Below are 26,816 nucleotides of genomic sequence, written 5' to 3'. Positions count from 1 at the left end.
CCTGTAGATTAGAAAAAACTTTTCAAAATTTGTACCTTTACATACATATATATATGCTCGATCACAAAGTATGTATACATTCTTGCTAAATGAGAACCAAGTGTCTGGCAAGATGTTGAAAGAAAGGGAGCAAATAAAATGGCTTGAACTGGAAAATTCCACAATGAAGGAGCCAAACCAAACAGAGGGTCTTTACTTACAGATAGTGTATTCAAATGTTATTAAATTTGTTCCGAAAATGTAAATTAACATTCAAACGATGAATGATTTTTGGACCCGTGATACAACCATTACAAGGTAAGGCAGTTTGATTTAATTTGAAAAACACAGCTCGAACGCTAAAGTGTTTATACTCTACACCACAAGGTGGTCGGGGTATTTATGTATTTGTTTGTAACAGGCAAAAGGAAACGCGATGGACCCATAGTTCCTTTTGATTATCTGCATAGAATCACATTCTGAGTAGATTTATGCATGTCCGTACGTCTGTCCAGATGAAATTTTACATTTATTTGACCCAAGGACAAACTCTATTGAAATTGGAGATAATCGGTCAAAATTTATATATAGCTCCCATATATATCTTCGTCCGATTTGCTTTTATTGTGCTCTAACCGCATAATATCAGTTCAAATAGTATTATCACATTTTGCATATACAACCAAATTAAGCCTGGAAATAAGTATTGGAATCGGTTCAGCTATAGCTATAGCTCCCACATATATTGTTCATCCGATTTGATATTTTTGTCCTCTGCAGACATAATATACACTCTGTAACAACGATATTTGGGGAAATATATCAAATACAGCACAGAAATACTTTTCCCAAATTTTACCGAGATCGGCTCAGATTTGGATATAGATCCAATATATATCTTCGTCCGATTTGCCTTTTATTTTGCACCAAACGTGTAATATTAGCCCAAATTGGATGGAATTTGGCACTTGCGACCAAATTGAGCGTAGGAACATGTATGTCAAATAAAGCTCTACTAAATATACAAAGGGGTGTAGTGTATCATAAAGTCGGCCCCTGTACTACCTATTCCTTCGAGTACTCCCCCCGCAAAGGGTCATCATTTTTAATAATCATAACTCTAAGAGCCCAGCTATCTTCAAATGTCGCACATCCCCATATTTTTATCAACAGAAGATCTTGTATAAAAATGGGATAACTTTGTTTTTGGTATCTCCCCCGCAAAGGGGAATAATTCTTTTCAAACTTCGCACATCCACATACATCAAAAAACACAGTATCTGATTGTAAGCTGCGATATTGGGCAAATTGTCAAAATTTTGAATAATTTAACGCCCATTTTGAATTTCGCCACAACAGATGCAAGATAATACCAAAGTTCCTCAGCATAATTGTACACTTTTAATGCTGAAGATGAAGGAGGACATCCTAATAGAAACAAGTTGTTTGTAAAAGTCTGCCTTTTGAAACAAATTTAAAAAGGAAAAATAACTTATAAATTATTGGTGGATGCACATTCATGGGAGCTCTTAATCATTACTTTTATTGATATATATATTTTCAATTCCTCCCAGCGAATTTCCGATATCATAACAAGAAAGTTTGTCCTGTAAGTATAGATTGACAATTACCTAGTTTTTGTTGCACAGTGTCATTGCAAACTATTAGATGAGTACTTGGCACAGCAGTTTTGTTGTTAACGTGATCGAGCTACACAGCTAGACGCACGACGTCAGGTGAGTGTGAGAAAAACACCCAAACACGTTTTACTATGACTCGATGTGATTGAAATCAAAAGTTAAAAGTCACATTTGAATTGTGAATTTATAATTAATGGAATTCAACAAGACAATGTTCGAAATACAAAAATAAAATTCTTCGTCATAAACAAGATAGACGGCACTAAGTATCAGCGCAGAAACTTCGGATTACTGAGCAATAGTCACAATTGGGATTTCAATGTCGTGTATTGAAAATGTACAATATTGTTTTACACATCTCTGGCGTTGGCCATTAAATTGGTTTTCCCAACACACATTCCAATTCAGACTACACGGATATCAAGTTGAATGCATGTAAATACACTTTAGTAGTACCTGACAATAAAAAACCCCAAAAATTCTCCATCGTCGGACGCTCCCCACGTGACTGCGTTTTTTTATTTTAATTTTGTTTTTGCAATGAACGTACTAGTAGTTAGCACTTTTTCATTTAATTGTAACGTATGTCACAGACCCTAATTTCGCCTCGCCATTATTCTCAAGTCGTTTATCATTTTTGTTTTGTTTTCAAGTTTCATAAAAGCCGTTGGTGGCAATTTGTTAATGGAAATAAAAAACAGATTAGACGCTCATTAGACAGCGTTCTGGCTGATAACTGGCGTAGTGGAATGTTTGCGATAAGAAATATGCCAACAAAAGTGCTCTCGATAATGTCGAATAACCCCTTTTGCCATTGAAAAAGGTCTGAAAGAGTAAACAAACAAAAAAAAATGCCTATGCGAGCGGAATAAATTAAAATAAAAACTTAATGTATGTCTTTTATACTTCCACCACCCGCACCGGCATGTTCGGTTTCCCAATGTTAGATTCGGTAAATTGATCGAGTTAAAAGGGGAACCTTTAACAAAGCCTGAATCGACATCTTCTGCCTGCCCAGTCTGCCAATACGTATGTATGTGAATATGTTTCGCTATAAAGAAAGTAACCCAAACTGTCCCCTTTGCGTCCATATGTAGTACGTATGTATGTACATGCTCTCATAAACACACAAATGTACCTATGCTGATTCGATGGTATCAATTTTAAGTCAAACTTACCGATTAACATTTTGTATCAGACGCTTGTTATCCAATGCCTTTGGTGATGGCGATGACGAGCTGTTAATTGCTCCACCTCCTCGTACTCCACGCACCTCGGGTGATTGGGATTTTGATATTTTGCTAATGCTAGACGTATTATTGCGATTCAAATTATTGGTTGGAGATCGGCGTACAGTTGGCGAAATACTCGTCGACGAACCGGAACCGTTTCCGGCATTTTGGCCGCGACTACCGTCACCACCCACCACCGATATTCGGGTCGACACTTTGGATTTCACATCACTGTAATTCTTTCTAACGTGAGCTTTGTTGTTGGCGATTTGATTCATAACGGCATCCCATTTGTTGGGCGAGTGATGATATTTACGCACTGCGGGCGGCGAGTTGTGTTTGGCGGCCCCACTGCCGCCACTGTTGGGCGACTGCTTAAAAGATTTGGCACTTTTTGGTGTCGCGGTTGTTGTTATTGTTGCTTTCGAGCGCGGAGTGTACTTGCCCGGCGAGCATTGATTTGCGGTTTTCGTTTGTTTTTTGCCAACATTAGGGGAGGAGTTGACGGAGCGGTTGGACGCATTCGAGTGCGTCGTAGTTGCACATGAAAACGATCGATCCGAGTCTGTTATGGACTGAGCACTTGACTGACAATTCACGAATGCCGGCGATGTTGTTGTGTGTTCCGCACTGCAGAGCGACGTTAACGACGAGTGTTGTTTGCGCGGCGAAGTTATGTTCTGAACTGCCGTCAAGTGCTTGTGGGTCGGTGGTTGCTCACACCACGAAGTTGTGGATGTTGTGGAGCTTTTCATGAGTTTAACCGGCATGTGTTTGCAATTGTTCTCGTCGCCGTCGAAAGCTTCGTCGAGAGAGGAGAAACTTTTGAATTCCACAGCACCGTTGGCCCCAACTATGCCACTACCACCACCGCCGCCATCCACACTGCAGTACGATGTGCGATTGGAGAGTGTTGCGGCCGAGAGGCGATCAGTGCTCATGCTGCTTTGGATGGTGGAAGATGTTTGACTGCTACTCAGATGACCTTGACCATGAGAATGGACTGAGGTGGTTGATGTGCTGGTAGTTATTTTGTCGCTGCCTCCATGCAGCTGCTGCTGTTGTTGCAATCTTTTGGAAGATTCGCGGTTGCTCCGGACTGTTTCCGTGGAATCGGCGTCGCATTCCAGATCGGGTGAAAGATCTTGTGTTTCGTCGTGGGTACTTTGGCGCCTGATATGGGCTAGGTCTTCGTCGCCACGATTTTCAACGTCGGTAAAAATGCCCGACGACTCCATGCATGAGTCCTCCATTTGAGGATCTTCCGAAATGAAGACGGACGCGGAGGGCTGTAGCATGGGCCCGTAAAGTTGGCCATCAATAACTTGGGCCCGACGATCACCACGATGGAAAATATCGTCTGCATCAGATTCGGTGAAGAAGTCGGAATCTGTCATGGGATCTTGTCGCCGCACTGGCACTTGGCCGTGGCCTTGCTGTTGGTTAAAGCTGGGCTGGCGAGATACTCCCTTCCGCAAGGGACCATTGGAAGGCGAATGATCACAAGCACCCCTTGATGCAGGTCGTGACATTTCACCGTCTCCCTGATAGCCCGTGTCCAGACTCGTTACGCTTGTGACACTCGTAATGAAGCTGGTGGAAATTTTGGAAACTGTTGATTTGGTAATGGACTCGCTCTTAGACGGCTCGGTTTCCGAAAGCAAGGACAAGGATTCCGTGCATTGATTTTGTGAGGGATTTGACTCCTCGGCCGAAAGTGGCTGCTGCTGCTGCTGTTGTTGCAGCTGGTATTGGTGTTGCTGATGTTGCAGCACCATTTCATTGATGTCAGTCTTTACCTCAACTGGGTCCAGCGGCAGTTCTTCAGGCGACGGCGTTTGGTCGATGCGCATCTGATGCATGGCCAACTTGTGGCTGAAACTATTCGAAACATTAAGCATCAGAGGAATGTCTAAATTATTGTTGGTGTTGTTGGTGGCAGTCGAATCGAGAAATTCTTTCATTTGATCGGGTGTGAGTATTCCCAGACTTTCGTCCATGTCAAATGAGTTCTGTTTCTTAAGTAATTGTTGCGAGGATATCGAAGTGCTTAGATTATTGGCGGTGTTATTACTTGGATGCGACAGAGCGGTGGACGAGAGCGAAACATCTACTAGCTCTATGGAACAGTCCAGAGTGGATTCCGTGAGGTCCAGCCCAAACGAGAAACGACCTTTTTGGTTGCCAATGGGATTGTTAACGTCTTGCAAAGACGTTGCCGACGGCTGGTTTTTAGTCTGCTGAAAGAATTCTTCAGTTTTTCCAGCCACAGCTATCATTGTACTGTCCACATCCATGGGTTCTTCGGGACTTTCCTCGTCTGGGGTTCGCGTAGGCAGTACTAAATCACTTTGGGCCTGCTTCAGCTTCAGAGGCGACAGCAGTTGGTGGGGTATGGGTGTTAGTTGATATAGTGGGTTAATAATTTTTTTACCGTTGCGATCAGGGGTTGTGGTGCAAGATGATGACACGTGGGTCATATAAAGTAATTGAGAGGTGTTCTTGTTATTCACAACATTTGGGGTGTCCATGTAGTCTTTGGTCAAGTTGAGCAATTGCATGTGTTTTGCTGGCGTAGTCATATTCTGTGTCAAGTCCAATAAGCGTTCTGTGTTCATTGTTGAGTTCAGTGGTAATTTCATGGTGGCCTTATCGGGCGCCAGCGCCTTTAATGTGTCATCTAAATTATTATTGGTCAATTCCAAAAGATCCCCGTTATTCAATTTGGCCAATAAGTTGGCTTTGACATCCATGTCGACGGCTTCTTCAAATCCGGATGGTATGGAAACGTCATCGAGAAGTAATAGGTTTTCTGTAGATCCTGGATTGGAGTATGTGGCATTAGAAGCGGGTGTGCGAGACCCAGTCTCGTCCATATTCTTGAGAGCACCCTCTATAGGTTGATTGGTAATTACATCAATCTGCTCGTGGTCTTCCAACGTTATGGTTTTGTTCTTGGAATTGGAGTCGTTATTGGGAGATGTCATTGCCTCATTTTTACCGTGATCAATTACATGTTCTGAATTTGTCGGTACTTGGTTCAAATCTTCAATGCTATGGGTTCTATTTAGCGTTCGTGTTGCATTAGGCTTCGACAACACCTGTGTAGCATCGTCCACCTTGTCATTGTTTCTATCGGTCGAATGTCTTGTCAGTTCCAAGTTGATTGTTTGGCCGAAACCAGCGTTTGACATACGGGTGCTGCTTCTTGGAGATTCAATATCCATAGTATGACCGAAACCCATTGTGGATAATCGCGTGCTTTCAAAGTTATGCTTCCGTTGCACTTGACCCGATGGTAGAGGTGCACTGAATGTGCAGTCGAAAGTTTCGGTTACGTGCAACCCGTGATTGTTTGTCGAACTTATAAGGGGAGTGCTCTCGAATATAGCCCTTCGACCATCTCCACCAATGACCGGCATCGGTGTTGCATCCGGACTATCTGTGCGTACAAATGTGTCCGAGCGTGTAAGAGGCTTGGGAGTGTTTTCAATAGTCATAGTTTCATTTTGAATGGTTTTTGGCCCGGTCTTGTTCTCTTTTCGCAGTGGCGTTTGTGCAGCTTCCGACGGTTTTGTGAAGAATTTTTTCAAAACTGTCGACGTTTTCTTGCTGACCAAATTCATTGTTGAATTTATTGAATTTATCCGATCGCCCGAAGATGATTTCTTTAGAGCTAACGATGGCGTTGTTGGTGGCCGGAGGCCGCTAAAGGACATGGGCCGAGTTTTGGTAAACGTTGAGGGGGCTCTCAGTTGTGAGGGTCGCAGCAAAGGCATAACGGATGGTGGTCGAATTAGTCCAGGCAGCGGAATACGGGATACGCCTGGCATTGGTAATCGCGATTGTGTTGGTTCCTAGAATGAAAATAAATAGACAGTAGGTTTCAATCGTCGGTCATAGTAACCAGCAACAACAAAATCATGAAATTGGAATGAGAATAACTACAAAACCCTGAGATATAACATTTTTTAAAAGAGTATTTCAAAAAATACAATTTCGAAAAAAAGAAAAACATTAAAGATTACCGTTTAAAATTTGAATTAAAATTACTATTACACAAAAAGTGATATAACTACATGAGCAATTGTTTGCAAGGAGGTCACCAGAAGTGGGATTCTATAACTCTTTTTGCCGTAACCGACCAAAACAGGTAAGTGTCAAACGCAAAAAGTGAATGTGAAAAGTGATTTATGTCAATCTAAAAAAATTCTAACCCAAACATACCACCCACTGAGTGTACGTCTTGAAAAAAGTACTAATAATGTACGCACAATTCGATACGAAAGCCAAGCGTTATTTTATGTGGGTAATCGTATGTATAAATCTACTAGAAAATCATCGCCGTAACTACAAAACTAATACAGTATTTTCGATTTGCCTGGATTATGCATACCTGTTATTGCATTTTAGTGCACATTCTATAGCTGCACTGGACGGCTTTGATGGATATGAAATGTGTTTTTTTTTTTTGTATTTTTTCTAAACCCGCGAATGAGTCATAGAAATATATAAGAAGTTTAACATAGAAGACTTATTTATAATATTTTAATTTGTTTCTACGAAACTAATAACTTATCTGACAAACCTTCATCTGCTTCTGATCTCTTAAACTTATCTGCAACTTTTTTGCTTCTTTTTAACGTAAGGAAGCGATATTTGTTACGGTTTTTTGATTAAAATTGCCATTGTGAACAAAGACGCGATGCTATTGAAGACGTACATACCCAAATACATGCATTATTTACTACTTATGTATGTTTGTTTTACTAAGTTTTTCCGTACAAAAGTCGAAGCCGTACACAGCCATTTGCTGTGATTAACCTTGGATTTTTCCAGCATCAATGTGTACGTGGTGATTCTACAGCATCATTGAAGGCGAATCAGTGAAACAATTCGTTACAAAAGTACCATCGACAGGATGTTCTTTATAGATGCCATTGCATAGATTGTTTTAGTATGTCAGCAAATATTTGCGTAAGAAGGAATACTACATTTTTGTGAACTGCACCAAAATTAACTTTTTTTGCAATTGTAATCTACATGAAATTCCTAATTACTTAGCCTGCATCTCTGAAGGAAAGATAATGGTTCGACTTGTCTCGCCATTGGTTTAAAAAATGTTTTTTTTTTTTTTTAATTTCACTCACCGAACCTACAATTGTATATACGAACTACATATTTATATATCTATCTATACATATTATCATTTTCTCCGGCTCATTATACATGCATTGCCCCTAATGACGAATACTTTTCTCAGGCAGTGTGATGTAATACATTTGCAGGCGAAAAAACTCAGCCGCATTGGCTCACAGCGGACGATGGGAGAGGGACGACTTACCTTAGCCATCTTTGGATATTTTTCGTGTTCTTAGAGGTCAGTCGGGAGTACCAGAAAGTAGTCCATCACACAAATTGATTGAATTCGCAATTTAATAAAAACAGCTGTTCTTAATGTACCAACAAAACTGACGACAATAGGGACATGAAATGTGCCATTGGGGTAAATATTTCTCATACGAAAACTTTAATGTCTTTCTCCTTTCCGTGGGTTTACGACAAATTCCGATAGTTTTGGTCGTCACACAAATGGTTGTCCTCCGTGTAGAAGGCAAGTGGTGCAAGAATCATTCTTACTACAATTTTTTTGCTCACTTTGATTCTATTTTATTTCACCTTTATTACGAACTAACTGTTTTGCGGAATAATGACGAATACACGACGAACAACGAACATTCATAACTTTTTGTTTTTTATTATTTATTTTTCGTTTCTCTAACACTCAACACAATGCACAAACATACGAAAATAACACACACGCACAGAGTTATCCACAGACTCTCTTAACACTATCATTGGTCGGTTTTGATGGCAGAGCCCCAACGCTCCACTGTATGCTGGAGCACAGCCAGAGAAAATCAGCGATATCCCGACTCAGGCAAAAGCACCGAAAAGGAATTGCCAAAAGAATTTTTATTGATTTTTTTATTTGATTTGTTGTAGGAACACATGCACAACTTCTAGTGAACTCTCAAGGAGACCGACTTTCGTAATATTCTAATTAGAAATGCATTTTCCGTAATTTTTTAACAAATCGATAATTTCTTTTCAAATGCTAAAATAATAATGCGGGGTTCGCGACACTTTCTGCTATACAAATTGTGTTCAAGCTGCTGCCAAGAAAGGTGTTCTCCCGTTTTCTATGGAATTCCTTTGCACTATACACAATGTTTGTTCTACTTTTGAACATCCCACAGCCGTAGAAACGTCAAAAGCAATCTCCGATGCAATGTTTACCGTTCGCGTCTCAACTTCAACTGAGAATGAGAAGAAATGACTGTTATGACCAGAAGCAGCCAAAGAAGAATAATAACAAATATGTCTGTCTGTTAAAGTTTAACAACAACAAGTGAGCACGGAAGAGAATAACGGTACATTTATTGGGGCATGCGCCTTCAACATAGGGGGACGTAGGTGTTAGTTATGGAAAAGAAAATATTCAATTATGAAGGATTGACACAGTAGTTAGTCAGTCGCTTGAAAGTTTGAGATTATGAGATTCAGTCACATAAAATAATTTAGATTGGGTACAAACCAGTATTCCTAGTCGTTGCTGTATTTTTTTAATAAAATAATTCAAATTGTTAATAATTAAATATGAAGATGTACTATGTACTTTAAGGACACTGTCAGTCAGCGATCTTGTTGTAAAATTAGGTTGAGAAAAGAGAAATTCTTCCATTGAAATTCAGACTTTTGTCGGCGAGGATCTTTCCAAAAAAATGGCTACATTTATTAAATACATACAAAATACGCATGTTCGCAAATTGCAGCCTCCTCTCTCAATTCGTTCGTTGGTATCATGATTACAACAGACAATTAGGCATTGCTAAATCGACTTCGAATTTTACGCTGATAAGGAATCTATATACTTTGCAGAGCCTACGTGATTATTTCAAAAAGTTACAGATGGAATAACAACGGGAAGTGCCGTCTAAAGTTTGGTGTAGGGGATAAAAGTGTATTTTAAAACCTAAAGTGTGACTGACCTGCCGCTAAGAGGATAATAGAGGTCAACTTTGCATTCACAAAGGTGAAATTTCAAAGACGAGAATATCAGTTAAGAGATGTCTACTAAAGCACTAACACATACACACATATATATCTCACATATATCCCAATACTATTCTTATTTAGAAATTATAATTGGTAATATTTTTAATACATTCCCAATTTGCCATATACTCCCTATATGTTGAAGGTTTTGGGCACATTTTGTTGAGTTACTGAACACGTATTGCTGGAATAAAAACGTAAAATAAAATAAAACGAGTGATTTGAATGTGAATCAATTTTTTAAATTACTCCAATGCACGAATCCAAAACATGTAATTGATGTTTAAAATGGAAAATATAAGAATCATACCTTACAATTGTAAAAATCACAAATTATTTCATGCAAAGCCTATGAAGTAGGGATACACTAACATCTTGGCCATTAAACATTTTGCTCGGTATGGTTTTCACTTTGTTAAACTTTTACAAAATGATACTGCCATTCGAAGGCTTAAAGTCACAAGATAAACCCGCTGCATACGTTCACTGGTATACTTGGCAAAAGAACCCTTATAAACAAAAAAATATTGAGGAAGTAACTTAGAAATCAGGCATAGGGATCATCGCGGATGATAGTGGTATTTTTGCAAAGAAAGTTACGTCCTTTGGTGAGAAAAGATTAATATTTGCCCTTAAGGGAAATCTACATAATATCGTTACCAATCAGAAAACCACATTACGATGAAAGGTATAAAAGTAAAAGCAAGGGAAATAAGACCTTATACAAATATTACATTGTTGTTTGTAGTAATAGAATTCTTTCTATACCCTCCCCTATCCATTGTGTGGAGGATATACTAAGTTTGTCACTGAATTTCCACGTTTTGGTATAGCCTCCCTAAATTGTGATACCTGATACTCGGTATTTTGACGATTTTAGACACAGTTTCCAGGGAAGAAGCTTCAAATTCGGTATTTGGAGTTCACAATCCCATATAACGGTACATCCAAATATTCAGTATTTTCTCGATTTTAGCCACATTTTCTAACGGAATCCCCTTACATTTTTAGCCACATTTTCGTATTGACAGGAGTGACGCATACCTCCGAATACTAGAATTTCGGCATTTGCAGTCGTAATTTTTTAAGTTATTTTCCAAATAGATATTTTTACTATTTCTTAAACTCATTACTTAAAACTTTCTTTTCTTGGCTCTCCAGCAATTAAATATTATCGAAACAACGCACAAAGAAATAGAACAACGCACAAAGAAGTAGAACAACAATTCTAGATTTGACAATATTTTTATAATTAGTATGAGAGAATATTCTAAGTTCATAAGGTAGCAGATTTCAAACGCGTGCAGCCCAAACATCCTAGCTATAATCAGCTGAGAAAAATTGTTACTAAATGCCGGAGCTTTTCTCAATTGTACTATGTATTAGATCTATTACGCTTACAAAAAAATACTTAAAAATATGTATTGTAAAAGTTAAGGGGCGGTTCCGGTTCAAGTACAGCTCGCGGATATCGGGAGAACAATAGATTTCAAGATACCCAAGTACAATGAACGTGCAAAAACAATAGATTTCAATATACCGAAGTACAATGAACGTGCAAAAACTCAACAATATACCTTGTATCATGAGTGTACGAAGAAAGAAGTGGGAGGAACTTTAACTACTCCAACAATTCTTTTGTATTTTGACGTTTTCAGACACTCGACCGTCATGGCTGCGACCAATTCAGTTCTTCAACTCATTTACTCATTGAGATCGTCCACGATTTCTAGCTTTGTCACTCTCACCTTGAAAGGGTTCGATTTTGTAGAACTAATTTGTATCATTGGTTCTTTCTTTATTTTCTATTTTTCCTATTTTCCAAATTTAATAACATATCAAGAAGTAAGAAAATTTACAAGTTCCAACCAGCCAGCCTACGACAAGCGATGCCATTTAGCCGTGGCAGGGAATTTTCTTCATCCCATCTAACGAATTGGTACCCATGGTTCCAATACTTCTCCAAACTTCTTCCTCTCTGAAAATAAAGCATGACTCAATAAAATTATGGAAACAACAGCTTAGCACATGGGAGGTTGCAACTTACGTATGGGTGGGAAGTCCTCAGGATGCAATTCAACGTAGTGTCTTAATACAGCATCACGGGTTGCTAAATCTTCAGTGCGCTTCTTATCAAGATATGTACCGCCAATTCCACCGAGGACGGCAAATCCAACATGATTCTGCAGACCTGGAAATAAACCAACCCACCGAATGTAGTGGATCCACATATTTTGTCCAAATTCTTCATTCACATCTGTTACGTCACTTTGAAACTAACCGGAAAATACAGGTCTACGCAAACCCCAATTTAACATGCATGCTAAACCAAAACCGGCCACTGTGCAAGCCAATGGATTGAATATGGAGCCAAGGAACGTTGGCTTACGGTCCCCCTTATTGGTAAGCAATTCCAACGGGTCAATCACGGCTGAGGACATCTTGTTAGAATTCACAAACAAAACCTCACTACCACGGCCACTAATCGAAATAACCCAGTCTCGACTAGGGATATATAGTTCTGTTAAAATTTCGATAAATCGACAATTATCGATAAATGTAATCAATAAAATTTGTTGTCGTGTATTTACACAGTGGTATATTTACTGCGTGTAGAAAAAAGGCAATACCGTCTGAATTTTACTTGACTCGTTCCTTTTTGAAATGACAAATAGTAAAGAGCGGTACAATAATGTCAATTTAATGTGGAAACATGTATACAGTTTTCTTATGTGTATGTATTGTTTTTAATAAAAAAAGTCCATGGCGTTCTATTCATTTTTACTATTTTTCTCTTAAATTAAGATATTGTGAGAAAATTGCTAAATAAACAGAACAAATAGTCGCATTTGTTTTCAATTAAATTTGAAGATACCAGACCTTGGCCTCAGGGTTGTGTTTTTAAAATTAAATCAATCTGACATGGCTTGTAGGCATTGTATAGGTAAAGTGACGTCAGTTTCGAGTAAAAAATAGCAAAAGTTCAAGATTATTGCACGCAAATAAAATAGCTGCTTTTTTCCAGCACTTTTTTTTAATAGTCTTTGTCCTAAACGGGATGTTAAACTGATAAGAAAAATGTTCATTTTGTGGTATTTATATATTTGTTGACTTCGGTGAAGCAAAGCAATTAATGTTAAATTTCCCTTTTTAATTATTATATTATTTTTCATAATACCCAGTTTTCTTACTATTGGGTAAATGGCAGGAGAAACCTTCTTCCCCCTGAACGAAAATGACAGACATCAACATCAATGCTCAACATTTTATTTTAAGATTTGTTTATTGTAAAGAAGCATAAAAAGCAAATATTGATCGGTAGATTATCCATAAGACACTTGTATTGTTTTTAAAAGCAAAAATTAAAAAAATGTTAAGTTCTATTGGTGTATATCTTGTACAAGTTTGATTAAGGCAATGTTTCATATCTAGTTTTCTAGGTATTAAACTAGAGCCATATAGCAAAATCTGAATTTATATATTTGATGTGGTATATGTAGGACTAATTTTACATCATTATATCTGTCCTTTGCATTTTTTTTGCAAAAATATTGTGTATAGCAAAATAAAAACATTTAGGCACATTAAGTTTGTATCATAACTCAAGTTCGAGGCATTATTAAAATGTATATTTTAGTAACCTACACCCATTGTCAGAACCAAAAAAAAAGAAATAAAAGGTTACTTATAAATATGACCTTACAAAGTTTACATTCATATTCTTGCATTTAATGTTTGAAATAAACCAAACAAAAAATAAAATTTTCTTTGTTTATTTTTGATAAATGTAGTAAAGTTTTAAAACATAAAATCAGACCAATTAAAATGTAAAGTTTAAAACTAAGGAAGATCATTATAATGTTTGCACGCTCAATCATCATTTGAGTTGTATGGTAATATGGGTACGATAACGAAATTAACAAGCAAGAATAACCAACATTTCTGCCACTAATTTCAAGCTTGACAATAAAAATGTAATAATCGTACTACAAGAAACAATAAAAACTCGAAACAATGAAGTATTTGCAATCGACAATTTGTCAATGTACACTCCATTGCAATAGAAAGGAAATAATAAAAATAACTAAGATTCTATAAAAGGCACATGAGAGTCGTAAAATAAAAGATACGTGTATAAGTATATAAATCATAGGCTGAACATGTTTTGCAAACATAGTCGGTACAAGTCATGAAGTCGGTATATTGTCCAGATTAAAAGCATATACTACTGAGTGTGAAATACTAGCAGTACTTTTGACACGTATCCTACGTCGGAGATAAATCCGTGTAAACAGTGTTTAGAAAATCACAAATAAGGCTGGTCTCACAACTCTGTTCAAAATTTACAATCGGCCGTCCGTCTGTCTACAGATGATACAATTGGAAAGTAGAATTTCTCAAATTAGTAAGGTTGATGGTCTTTTCTGTTACTTTTCTTAACTTTAAGTGGTTGGTGTGTCTCAATTTGAACTTATTTCTTCATTCGTTTGTTTCTTCTTAAAACTTACTCTAACTCTATTAACTTATATTTAGTGAAACGAAATCTGTAGCTAACGGCATTTTATGACACCGAACTTATAGCATTGTGAGGTGAACCCATTTGTGTTAGGACCTTATCCAGCCACTGCAGCGGTCCATGTAAATGTATTTCGATCCAGCATGGTGTGGATGTTACGTCTTGTCTATGATATTCAGCACCCCAACCTTTAACAAAACTCATTCGTATAGTACACATTTTCGTTAGCTCATAGACAGCCTCAAAGCCGTTGTTGACCGATTGAGATAAAAGTTGAGCAAATTCTTGATTGTTGAAAATTTTCAATGAACAACCAGGTGGTATTTTACAAACGGTGCTAGGATGGAAGCCATGGTGATAATTGCAATTACGTGATTGCACGAAGATTGCCGAATCCGAAAGACACTCAGCATAAACTTCCCCCGTAACATAGTAGAGGTGAACACCTTTTCCTGCAATTGTAAAGAAACTTGTGTAAGTTTAATACTTTTATTTTTGCTCCCAGGCATGATACCCACCTATATGACGTCGTGTATTCTCAATTGTACTGTTACGATTAACATTGCTCAATTGACCCAAACAACAACGATCCGAATTATTTGAAGGATTTGTAAAGCCGTCAACAATCACCGAATTATTGTTGCAGTGAAATACTTCCCCAACGCGACAGTTCAATTCGTAATAAGCGATCGAAGCCCAAAACGCTGGCTCTTGGTAGCTAACTTGAGCAACGTCATTCATGGGAGCATCAAGCATTTGCGTGCCATCGTTTGGATTGTTGGAATTCCCATCCTCCGACGGGCTATAGGCTGGCGGCGGTGTCTCGGCCATGCTACCGTAGGGCGAGTTGGGATTGGAACTTACAGAACTAGGGCTGCCCACGGAGGTCATAGGCGGACTGTTGGGACTTAGATGATTATTGAAGCCCGCCGTTGAGTAGCTAACATTGTGAGGCATGGTCGACTCTCCCATCTGATTGAATTGCAGCATTGAATGTCCCGGAGCAAATTCAGAGTGCCGTGGAACTAACACAGGTGGCAATACTGGGCTCTCCACCCGCTTATAATGATAAGGGTTTATACATACTTCTTTTTGTTTTGCAGAGAATGGATATTGACAAATTTCCAACGGCTTGAGTTCGTGATGTGATTGCAAATCCGGCCAGCGCCAAACCCGACAATATATAACATGCGGCAAGCCCTTACGATGCGATACCTGATAACAAAAACTCGATTATATTAATAAATACTTTTTAACATTTCCTCAGAACGTACCTGCAGACGTCCGTCCAAAGATCTTGGTATAGTCACGCACTTAGATGGCTGCCCTGGACAAGATAGAGCTCTTTCTAATTCCTCTATGGCTCCCGGACGCTTTTTTAGTTTTTTAACCAAACTGTCTACAGCCTTTTCGGCCCATTTTTCTTCTTCGTCTCCTTGTTTCCAACCTAACAATTTTTTCACTGCCGGCGAAGTAAACGTGAATAATGCTCCAATTTTGGACATTGCACTGCTGGAAGTAGATTCAACATCGTCGGTATCCATCCTGGATAATGTGCTGTTTATCCGAAAATCTTTATAGTTTGCTGAAGTTGAATAATCTGAAAAGAAGGAGAGACATGTTTATGGCATTAAATAATAGACCTCTAGCTAATTAATAATTCCCTGATACCTCACTAGGATTAATAAATTTCATTTTTAAATACACGTTTCAAAACATAAAAATTCACATTATGGCAAGATCAAAAGAGTTTGACACATTGAGTCATTTACAGAGATACGGGGGAGCCGTTTAATAAGGACTACATGTACGCGAGGACCCATATAGACAATTTCTTCTCCTATATAATAGAATATGCATCCATATCGAGTTTATTTAAGGCCTACTGGCAAACTACGTGTTACCCTACTACCTAAATTCGTTTCTAGGAGTTGAATCTATCTTTATGACGACCTACTGAAAGTTCATACTATGGTGGTGGTTTATAAAATAATATGTGAAGATATTCATAATAATTTTACCATTTAATAATAAATTCCTCTAAACTTAAAAAGCTACATAATATTAAAAATAAAATAAAAAATAGATATTAAATGAACAAGTTAAACATATCAGTCGGTTTTGTCCACAGATGGATACCCTCAGCCAATGTTAGATAATTTAAATAGAGTTTGTTATGATAAATCAAATTGTAGACCCTCTATGGAGTAGGTTACAAAGGCATGAGTCAATATTGCTCATTTCGTATCGGACCCAAATAAATATGATATAAATATTGCGACGTGCCATGTTTGGACTATATTGGTTACTTTCTTCACTTTATATGAGATATGTGATAATTTTTAGTAAATGTTAAAAGGAGTGGACCAATATATTCCACCTTTATACCAGACCTTGGGTTAATAAAAATATTGTATGTGTGTAATTCGAAGACAATCGGACTCTTACCTCACATTTTATTCAAAATTGTTGACCCTTTGGGGCAGGGCATTTTCCCACCTGACCTAGCACTGATGTAAATATTACGATTTGCAAAGTTGAAGCAAAATCGTTTATCTTCCTGTGCCGTAAAATATTTTCTGTACCTTGATCTAATATTTGATACTCCCTTCGAGAGTTATCGTGCACACCAGCCAGCAGACAGACAGACGGACGGACGGACATCGCTGGATCGACTTTGAATGTCCTGAAATGGATTTGGTGCAAAGAGACCTAGGGTCACTTGATGGGGCACGTTTTAGCCGTATCAAATGATATATACACTCTGTAGCCATATGTCTGACGGTATAATGACAGCTACACTTTAGATTTTATTTTTTTTTTTCTAATACCTTTTATATTTCTAAACATATACTAGATTTGTCTTTGTTACTTGTCTTTTTTATAATTTTCATTTAATTTACATTTCGCTATGAGAAAGGCATTATCATAATCGAATATATTTTCTTTGTACAGAAATATATAAAAACATATATGCCGAAATTATGTTATGAAATTTTCTCGGATAATATAAAATTCAGGCGCATAAAAACACTTTTGTCTAGATTCAATTCTCAGTTTAAAATGCTGGTGAGCATGCGTACATTATTAAATTAATCAATCATAAAACCCCTTGTTGTCGGTTGGTCATTGGTGGTTGAAGAGGCGATGATTGCGTGATAAATAAAAAACGACTATATGCATATAAATAAATACAACAAATCTTACAATTTGAAGCACTTCCGCTCATGCTTCACACAGAACAAAACGAATGTAAGTGCGGTTGTGTATTCATATTTACACACTCGCTCGCGACTCGCTTAAACAGAAAGTGGCTACTGTGTTCATGTTGCTAGTATTACAACTACTCACGATTCGGGAAAAAATTCAGAAGTGATTATTTATGATCCTCTCAATCTTTTATTTTCCTGCAGAACAAACTCACTTCCAAAATTAAAATTAATAAGAGAATATTTTATCTATATTAATGCACACAATTTAGAAAATTGATAAAATAATTGCATATATGCTAAGTTCACATGGCACTTGATTCGCTCTCTATACGTTGTTTGACCATTTATTATGTCTTATAATGTCTTCTTAATTCCCCAAATAACATTTGTTGAGCGAACAAAGATTTTTGTTCCATTTAAATCACTTACAGAACTAAAATGAAAAAATAAATTATGACTTTTAAAAATTCAAAAAAGAAAAAATTTTTATGAAATTTTCATGAAGCCTGAGAATTATTTTTCATTTATTTCATTTATTTATTTACATGAATGAGAAATATAATGTTGAATGGCGTATGGCCAAAATTTGCGCAATAATGGTACGAAAAAGACCCATTGTCATCCCATATTTGTTTTCCGCGTGAATAGAATTCCCAAGTATTTTAACTATAGAAACTATAGGTTATACCTATTGTAAATGATATCTGAAGCAAATTCAGTGATTCTATATTGTGGTATGAAGAACAGACTTTTCATGACTTCATATGGAGGGCCTCAGGAAAGCACAGAAAGTACTACTAATTTATTATGAATTGCTGTTTTATATGCGAATTCCATTTTATTTGAGAATTATTACTCGTTTGGTGCTTACCAAAAGTAAAATTGGTTGGGGATGTACAGGGTGAGATGAAAAAACTGCAACCAACTAAGCCACTCGTCCAACAGCTGTTAAAATTATTCCAGTGACAGCTCATTACATTGTTTACAAGCGTACAAAACCATTTTGCTGAGAATTTTCCATAAAAAAAGTTATTCGTAATGGAATATCAATATCACGCAATATCAATCAATCAATATCAAATATCACGCTTGGATAGTGTGATTTCTTTATATTTGGCTGGAAAACCACAAGTGGATATCGTTAGAGCACTGAAGCATTTAAATGTGAATAAATCGTTTGTGTCGCGTACCATCACTCGTTACCGTGATACTGGTAGCGTAGCCCGACGTCAAGGATGTGGACGGAAGAAAACAGCAACATCAGCAGAAATAGTTTGAAAAGTGACCTAATAATGGCTCGTGAGCTGAACATATCGCAATATTCCATTCGGCAAATATTGAAAATGAGCTCGGTGTAAAGCCATTGAAACTTCAAAAAGTGCTAGAACTTACACCGCAACAGCCGAATTTGGTTTCCTCCGATGAGAAAACATTCATTGTCTAGCAGTTTGTAAACAAACAAAATGATTGTGTTTACTTGCCAAAGAGGTTAGCTGAAAATGTACACCTACGGTTGGCCACCAAAACTCAAGCGCCGGCAATGGCGATGGTGTGGGCTGCCATAACAGCCGATGGTCGCTCATCGAAATAAATGCCGAATATTATGGAGGGTGTATTAAAGCCTTGGACACGCAAACATTGTGGCCACAGACCTTGGACATTAAGGACTCGCACTCAGCACGCGCCACGCAAGAATGGTTACAAAATGAGGTTCCTCGCTTCATTTCCAGAGCACTACGGCCACCAAAATCTCCGGATACCAATTCGTTGGACTATTGTGTCTGAAGTATTTTGGAAAGCAAGGTTGGCACTAAAAAATACCAAAGTGTCGATCACTTCAAGCAAGCGCTTCGCCGCTACCGCAGAGCAACATTCGGGCATCGTGTTACGGTTTCATTGGCCGTTTGAAGGACATAATTTGTGCCAAAGGTGACCAATTCGAACAAATCCAAACTTATTCTAAAATTTGATGCTATTTCCGACATTTTGTGTTTTCATTCAATAAAATTAAAAAAATGTAAAAAATATGGCGCTTGACTTTGTTGCAGTTTTTTATCTCATCCTGTTTATGGAAGCCAAACAAATGAAATTTGCAAAAATTTCATCGCAAGCTTTACTTTGTTTACATAAGTACATGGACAGATGGACATGCAAATATCGACTCAGAATGTAATTCTGTGAACATCATAACGAAAAACTATGTTTCTTTATCGTTTCCTTTTGTATATTACAAACAAATGCACAAACACATTTTAGGATATAAAATCTAAATTCTCCCTATTACAGAAAATATTAAGCCTGATTTTTACTAATATTATGTTGTATATATAATAGTAAATATTCTTTGCAATGATCGGTTTTTCCCCTTTTTTGCAGCCTATTTCAATGAAGAAACTTATAGGTTAAGAATAAAATAAAAACAAACAAGAACATTCAAAAACTGAGCATGTTGCAAAAAAACATACACATATTGGCGAAAATAAAACTGATCCAAATCCAAAAATAATCAATTCAATTGAAGCGAGTAAACGATGGCAAAGGGAGAACAGGAGACCTCCTCTATCACAGCAAAGTAATTCAAAGATCAACTGCAATTGCATCCACTTAGCTAAACATTTGCACTGAACATTGCACTTGCCAACTACCGCGACTTCGCAATGGGCAATAACATTACATCAATATATGCATTAGTTACTCCGTTAAGATATCATATAATGAACTGAAACATCTTTGCTTGTTGAAATCACAATACGTCTTAATTTTGTGCACATTCAATAATTATTATTTTATTTTCCAAATCAATGGTGGTCGATCACAAAATACTCTATTGATCTCCCGATAAGCCGACACGGTGTTTGTTATGCCAGTTGGGATGGTCGCTAGATACGAATAGTGCTACTAGACTATGTTGCTATAGTTCGCTCTCTTTTCTCTGCGTAATATTAATTCGATTCGCGCGAAACACTTGGTAGCTGGCTACGTTCTCGGTTGCAATGAATGTAACGCGAATTGAAAGATAAATAAGTAAAAAAGAAGGTAAAATACTAGATGTTCGTATAAATTATCACAACATAGAAACAACAACCCGCCACGCCATCCACTTTCGACGGGACACGTTGTAAACAATTGACGATGTAAATACCAACTGAGTTCGAAAATGTGCGAACCATACCCAGCCAAGTGAACCCACGAAGGAGTCGCTGACGGCGTCGTCATTGAATGCTTGGTTTTCGAGATTGATTGACTGATTGAATAGTGCTTGCTAGCTAGCCATTCAAACAACAAACTAGATGTAGGTATAGCTATAGCCAACTAGAAGATACTAGCTGATTGTGTATATTTGTATGTGTGTCGGTTTGTATGCCACTGACGACTGTCGCCGCAAACAGAAAAAAAAACAATACGGAAAATAATTGAAAATGCAACAGGAGAGTAAGAACTTTGTGTTGGTCAGGTTATGTACAGCGATAGAAGTAGGTAGGTATGTCGATCACATAGAGATAAAAAAACACAATGTTAGCATTTTCATATAAGAGTTCTGGATAAAATTTAACTTGATTTGTTAATAATCCGACGCGTTCAAATAAAAGCATAACCATAGCGTCACGAGTTAGTAGTAAAATATTTATGATCCTTATATTTTCGACGTTTGCATTGGTTGGTTTAAAATTGTTACAACCGAATAAACCAAAGCAGTTAATTTTAATCCTGGTTCGGCTTAGGACATTTTAAAAATACCATATTCTTTTTGAAGTGGTGAGGCAATGGGAACACTTTCGCGTATTGCTTAGTGAGGTCATGACTTTTTTTCAAAACAGCATCGAATAGAAAGATGCATATTTAATTCGATCAGTTAAAAAAACACTAAGACAAGACTCGCACTAAATCGCACGCGATATCCCCACCTAATGTTAATGCACAAGTTATTGCAAATAATTTAAAAAAATATTATATCTCAATTCGTTCGAAAAATAGCGTTATTAGAATATACAATATGGTGGAGGGTGTAAAACTGAAAACATTTTAAGTGTGTAAAACAAATAAAAATTCTGAATAAAATGGCATTTGTTCTTCAGTTAAGAATTATGTTAAATGCATTTTTAGTGCAACTTTACACCAAGGTCCTATGCCCAGGACATCACATGGCAGTCATAATCGAATAGAACATTTTATACTTCAACATGTTCAGTTCACTTAATTTGCATGTGTATAAAATTGTCGATAGTACGTGACATCGTATGAAAAACCAGCAGCAAATGGTAACTATATCCAAAAGCAAATAACTTCACCAAATCGTTTCCAGTTGAAACCCCCCAATAACGAAAAGAAAAAAGAACACCATGGTATGGCTTGGGCGCCGCCCACAACTTGCAATCGACACATAAATGAAAACGAAATGAACAAATTTAAATAATAAATAAACAACACGCATGCATCATATATTCAGCCATTCTTCCACACAAGATCGTAAGTGTAAATTACTTGTTCAGTGCAAAACGAGAATAAGGAATACGAAATGTCCAAACAACAACTCCAGATATGTGATTGCAATGCAGACGAAATGTTAACATTAATTTTAGATACGACTTGAGTGGTCGACGACTTGTTTTCTGTGCGTTTTTATTTAAAAATCAAATATTCTGTTCAACTCCTTTCAACTAATATCCTTTAGCTTACAGGCACACGGTGTAGTACATGCATTGCGGTTGTTAATATAGTCATCAGCCCCCACATGCGTGTATTGTATAATAACAATTAAGGTTGTTGGAGGTTTTGAGTTGGATATTTTTAAGGGTTGTGGACTTAATTGTCCTCAGCAATAGCTTGTTTTATAAACAGAAAAATTGTAAAATGAAAATTTAAACAAGTAAGCAAAGGCTACAGTCGAGCGGGGCCGACCGTTGAATACCCTACAACACTATAATAAACGATACAGTTAATATAGGCGAGATACTCGAAAGAATTCCACAAGATATTGTGACAAATAATAAAAGAAAACCAGGTTTCGTTCTCTAATTTTCGAATAATAGCAACTGAAACTAATTTGCTCATTTCCAATTTATTGGTAGATGTTGCACGTAAATGGTCTTCCTAGATCTGGAACCAATATTTCCCAAAGACCTATAATCTCTCAGAAGTGGCAAAAGATTAACATTTATTATTGGTTTTTGACTGAAACGCATCTATATGAGATACAAACATTTGACTACATTCTTCAACGAAATCAGCGTTAACGAAATAGTCAGAAGTGCGTCTTTCATGTATTTGTGAATTCTCCAAAAAGTCACTGGAATGGACATTTTCGTATTTTGTCTATAAAAGTTGGCAAACTCCTTCACACATTGAATATTTTTGGATGGCCATCCAAAATTGCTTGGCTTTTGCAATGTCCGATAACCCCCATAATTACGACCTGCTGACAATTTTGCAGTTTTTTGGTCCATTTCAACCCCTAAATATATGGCGATCATCTCCAAAAAGAATAGGCTTTTATTCTGACCCTCATCTTATCTCCATGCAAAATTTCGTAAGGATCGGGCGATAAATGCGATCTGTATATGATATCCTGATATCCTAACTACTTAGTTTTGTTAGCTGTAGAAATATTACCAAATGTTTAATTCAAAATGAAAATATGCCAAAAATATGACAAAATTGAAAAAATATGAGAAAATTTTACAAAATCAATATTTTCATCTTTAGAGATATATTTTTATGCGATTTTTTAGACGTTTTATGTTTCCTGCCAAGAGGCCATTCTGAATTAATGAGAACTGTCGAAATCAGTTCAGCCGTTCCCGACATATAAGAGATTTTTCAAGCATATCTTCTTTGATGAACATATATATCGCACATATTTTGCTATATATCCGTTTTGTTGGATGTTAACATCAATGTAAAGATCAGAAGTAACCTTGTCATGGCTTTGTGATTTCGCCGGGATTTAAAATATTCGCGGTTTAATGAAAAATTTTTGAATTTTTTCAACAAAAAAGATATGGGCTATTTTACCCGCTAAATATTATCCCATGACCACCCAAATTAGTAGGCTTCTTGCCAGCCCTAAACTCTAGCTACATGCGAAATTCCGCATCGATTGGTCTATAATTGCGACCTGTAGAGCAAGTGCAAAATCAGGAATTTTTTCAGTATTTGGTCCATTTCAACCCCTAAATATTATGCGATCATCACCAAAAGGAATAGGGTTCTATTCTCACCCTAGCCCCACCTCCATTTTAAATTTCGTGAAGATCGGACCATAATTGCGACCTGTAGAGTGATTACAAATTAACATGGACAGACGGACAGACGGACGGACGGACATACATAGCTAGATCGACTCAGCTCGGCGAGATAGGAAGATCCATATATACTTTCCTATGTGGGAAATCAATATTTCGTGGTGTTACATAATTTTTGGCCCAATCAAACTTATAATACCCCCAACACATAGTGTTGTAGGGTATAAAAAGAAATTGAAAACATTTGAACAGACATAGATTGATTGAAAGAACTGATGGAGTTTGGTGGTTATTTTCGATACCATGGCCCTTTCTTTCCCATATATAAACAGAGGTATTTGTCTCCACAAATAAATCAACAAAGGTCAATTTTTGCAGCTCCCTGAAATGTTTTGCCTCCGTGAAAGAATTAACTTTTAATAGTTCAAAATTCATTGAGCTACCAATATTGGTATCGCATAATTTAGGTATTTTCTGCAGGTCGATACGAGAGTGAATTGTAATTTATTACTTTTTCTCTATTCACTTCAATTGAGAAATTCCTTCTTTCTCTTCCAAACAAAACTACTGAGTGAATCTTACAAAAAAAGTAAAATCTGAAAAAGTAAATATGATTAAAATCTATGTCTAGAATAGATCATTTTAATATGATATGACAAATACCTATATAAATTATGACAAATTGTTTAATCCTTTTTTAATTAAACCTAACTTAAAAAAGCAAAATACACGTTTTTTTGGAATCGGTATTTTTTATCGCACCCGAAGTTTGGGAACTGGAGATATGAACAAAAAACCATAAAGCACAATGAATTGTTGTTGTGAATGTAAGGCTTGAAACAACATTAATGTTAGTCACCGTTACTAACATTAATGTAGTATGATCAACAATGCATCATATGAATGCGAGTTCAATACCAGCGGCAGAAAAAGAAAATTTAGAAGTGTGCTGTAGAGAAATGGAACATAGAGAATAAAACGTTTTTTAGCTTGATTTGGGATTCTGGCGTACCTAGGGGAGAAAGTGCTGAGCCCCGGACGAATACCGTCTACATAAAACTTTGGTGAATGTATTTAGTTTTTAGGATAATATCTCTGAATCAGGGAAAAAGATTCGCACATATAAGAAAGATTATATTGTCAACCATCATTTGGCATGTATTTTTCTGTTTTATAAAAAATCCGTTTCATATGAGTCACTTGTTGGATAGGTATTTTTATAAGCTTCCAAATTATCTAGATAGTTTTGGTAGATCCGGGTCTAACATAGGTCTTAGATCCGGACTTTCGAGTTAAATATCTGGATACACGAGTCCGCCCCCCCAGTTTTTACTAATAATAAATAATAATAATAATAATAATAATAATACGGGTAATTCGGGTCAAAATCAACCTAAGGAATTATTTTTTCAGAAAATTCTGAGATTTTACAAAACTAGAGTTAAGACACAAACGTAGTAAGTAGAACCGTTGTGGAGTTCCTTGAAATAATTGGGAACTGATTTTTTAGGACTTGTCCACAAACATTCCGGAGATCAATGAATCTGTCATCATGAACTCGTGTGCAACAGCCTCGAAAACATTCGGTTTACTTAGAAAGTTATTTTCGAAGCAAATGAGGGAATTTGGGGCATGTATTGAAAAAACGACTTAAACCTATTACTTATCCATTTTTGTATTCCAAGGCATTGCCACACGCTACATGAAACATCTCGGAAGTAATGTGTACCACTCTTATGGCACAAACTACTAATGCGCATTACCACTGACGAAAGGGGAGGATGGATATAAAGCATTATGTTGCACACACACAGAGAGACAACACGAAAACAACATCCATGTTTCAAAGTCCAGTTTGCTTTACAAAATCGCAGATTTCTTCCATTGCAAGGAGAGTGTTAGAATCAATCCAACGACAAACGCAACCATAATGTTTGGGAATTTTGGGACTGGTCATAATTCTGAATAATCTTATTGATCAATATGTGTAAAATCGTATTGAAAAATCTTGTATGTATGGATTGTCTAGATTTTGCTACCAATCAATGGACTATTAATAATCCGCTTTGCATTTTTCTTGTTGTAGTTCGTTGCTTTTTAACAAAGAAAGGATTCTTTGAAGATTTTTGATTGTTTCTTTTTTTAGGAAATATGGACTTGAAAACGATTACACACTTGCGTTAGTAATTTACAAGAACAAAATAAACTTATTTTTTGACACTCTACCACTACTTACTTTTATTAAATTTTCTCTTTTTTCTGTTGTTTATCACGAATACAAAAAAATCTTATTGCTCGTAACTAATCGCTTATAATCGTGTTAACTAGAGGTGGGAAACAATCGATGGCATATCGATAGTAAAGATACTTTTTTTAAAAGCAAGTATCGATTCCTGTGCCAATTCTAATATTAAGTTCATACGTGATTAGCTCTTTATTCGTTGTTTGACCCTTAGTCTACGTCCACACTGTGATGTTTTCAAGATTGACTTGAAAATATGCATTGGTACGGAAAGTAGATCAAAGCTTAAATTATGAATTTGGTCTGAAGATACAGCATCGGTTATCGCAATAAAAACTTTTAATTCTTGCAGTTCTGGGATATACCATAAGTTTGCGGTGATATTTTTTACGTTCGATACGTGAGAAATTAATGATGTTATAAGTTTGTTTGTGTGCTTATATCAGGGTAGGTACTTCATGTATTTTCGTTCAAATGCTCATTAAAATCCCTAGTCCAATTTTTTTAAAATTTTTTACTGAGAACCATGGTAGAATTAAGAAGGTAGAGTTATGTAATCTTATGTTTACAATTTTTTCAAATTTATACATTTGACAACATCTCATTGTCAAAATCTATATTCATAAATCCATTG

At 36.7% G+C, this 26,816-nt stretch overlaps 3 protein-coding genes across 5 annotated transcripts in view; all 3 read right to left on the bottom strand.

Annotated features, from left to right (window-relative positions):
• The window catches only part of LOC101892669 (serine-rich adhesin for platelets), a 107,767-nt gene extending 98,932 nt beyond the window's left edge, over positions 1 to 8,835 (bottom strand). The window contains exons 1-2 of the mRNA XM_059121349.1: positions 8,196 to 8,835; positions 2,798 to 6,708 (exon numbers count right to left, since the gene is read on the bottom strand). Coding sequence (XP_058977332.1) covers positions 2,798 to 6,708; positions 8,196 to 8,204 — 3,920 coding nt within the window. The 5' untranslated portion in view covers positions 8,205 to 8,835. The remainder of the gene's footprint in view (positions 1 to 2,797; positions 6,709 to 8,195) is intronic.
• Positions 8,836 to 11,744: 2,909 nt separating this feature from the next.
• Positions 11,745 to 12,463, bottom strand: LOC101893042 (NADH dehydrogenase [ubiquinone] 1 subunit C2-like). The gene is made up of 3 exons (XM_005189521.4): positions 12,252 to 12,463; positions 12,018 to 12,161; positions 11,745 to 11,948 (listed from the first exon to the last, which is right to left on the bottom strand). Exons 1-3 carry the CDS (start codon positions 12,409 to 12,411, stop codon positions 11,899 to 11,901), a joined length of 354 nt encoding a protein of 117 aa, XP_005189578.1. The 5' UTR covers positions 12,412 to 12,463; the 3' UTR covers positions 11,745 to 11,898.
• Positions 12,464 to 13,221: 758 nt separating this feature from the next.
• Positions 13,222 to 26,287, bottom strand: LOC101893221 (protein mothers against dpp). Of its 3 annotated transcripts, none has more exons than XM_059121347.1 (4): positions 26,177 to 26,287; positions 15,761 to 16,086; positions 15,005 to 15,701; positions 13,222 to 14,938 (listed from the first exon to the last, which is right to left on the bottom strand). In XM_059121347.1, the coding sequence occupies exons 2-4, from the start codon at positions 16,028 to 16,030 to the stop codon at positions 14,532 to 14,534; spliced, it is 1,374 nt and encodes a 457-aa protein (XP_058977330.1). In that variant the 5' UTR covers positions 16,031 to 16,086; positions 26,177 to 26,287; the 3' UTR covers positions 13,222 to 14,531. The 3 variants fall into 3 exon arrangements, with proteins under 3 accessions (XP_058977330.1, XP_058977329.1, XP_058977331.1); XM_059121346.1 differs by lacking the exon at positions 26,177 to 26,287 and adding an exon at positions 20,164 to 20,314; XM_059121348.1 differs by lacking the exon at positions 26,177 to 26,287 and adding an exon at positions 16,935 to 17,054.
• Between the last annotated feature and the right edge of the window lie 529 nt (positions 26,288 to 26,816).

The sequence above is a fragment of the Musca domestica genome, unplaced genomic scaffold (assembly GCF_030504385.1).
Source record: "Musca domestica strain aabys unplaced genomic scaffold, Musca_domestica.polishedcontigs.V.1.1 19, whole genome shotgun sequence".
In the NCBI taxonomy this organism is placed as follows: Eukaryota; Metazoa; Arthropoda; class Insecta; order Diptera; family Muscidae; genus Musca; species Musca domestica.
The sequence above is the reverse complement of the archived record's forward strand: the minus strand, read 5'-3'. Positions and strand labels throughout refer to the sequence as shown.

What these genes read in the sequence shown, in the direction of transcription:
- LOC101893221 (XM_059121346.1), bottom strand. An exon ending in CTTTGGACGGACGTCTGCAG is followed by an intron (nt 15,702 to 15,760) that starts GTACGTTCTGAG and finishes TTTTGTTATCAG; the next exon opens with GTATCGCATCGTAAGGGCTT. An exon ending in GAATACACGACGTCATATAG is followed by an intron (nt 14,939 to 15,004) that starts GTGGGTATCATG and finishes TTACAATTGCAG; the next exon opens with GAAAAGGTGTTCACCTCTAC.
- LOC101893042 (XM_005189521.4), bottom strand. Translation starts at nt 12,411, where the DNA reads ATGTCCTCAGCCGTGATTGACCCGTTGGAATTGCTTACCAATAAGGGG. An exon ending in GCGTAGACCTGTATTTTCCG is followed by an intron (nt 12,162 to 12,251) that starts GTTAGTTTCAAA and finishes GTTTATTTCCAG; the next exon opens with GTCTGCAGAATCATGTTGGA. An exon ending in TGAGGACTTCCCACCCATAC is followed by an intron (nt 11,949 to 12,017) that starts GTAAGTTGCAAC and finishes CTTTATTTTCAG; the next exon opens with AGAGGAAGAAGTTTGGAGAA.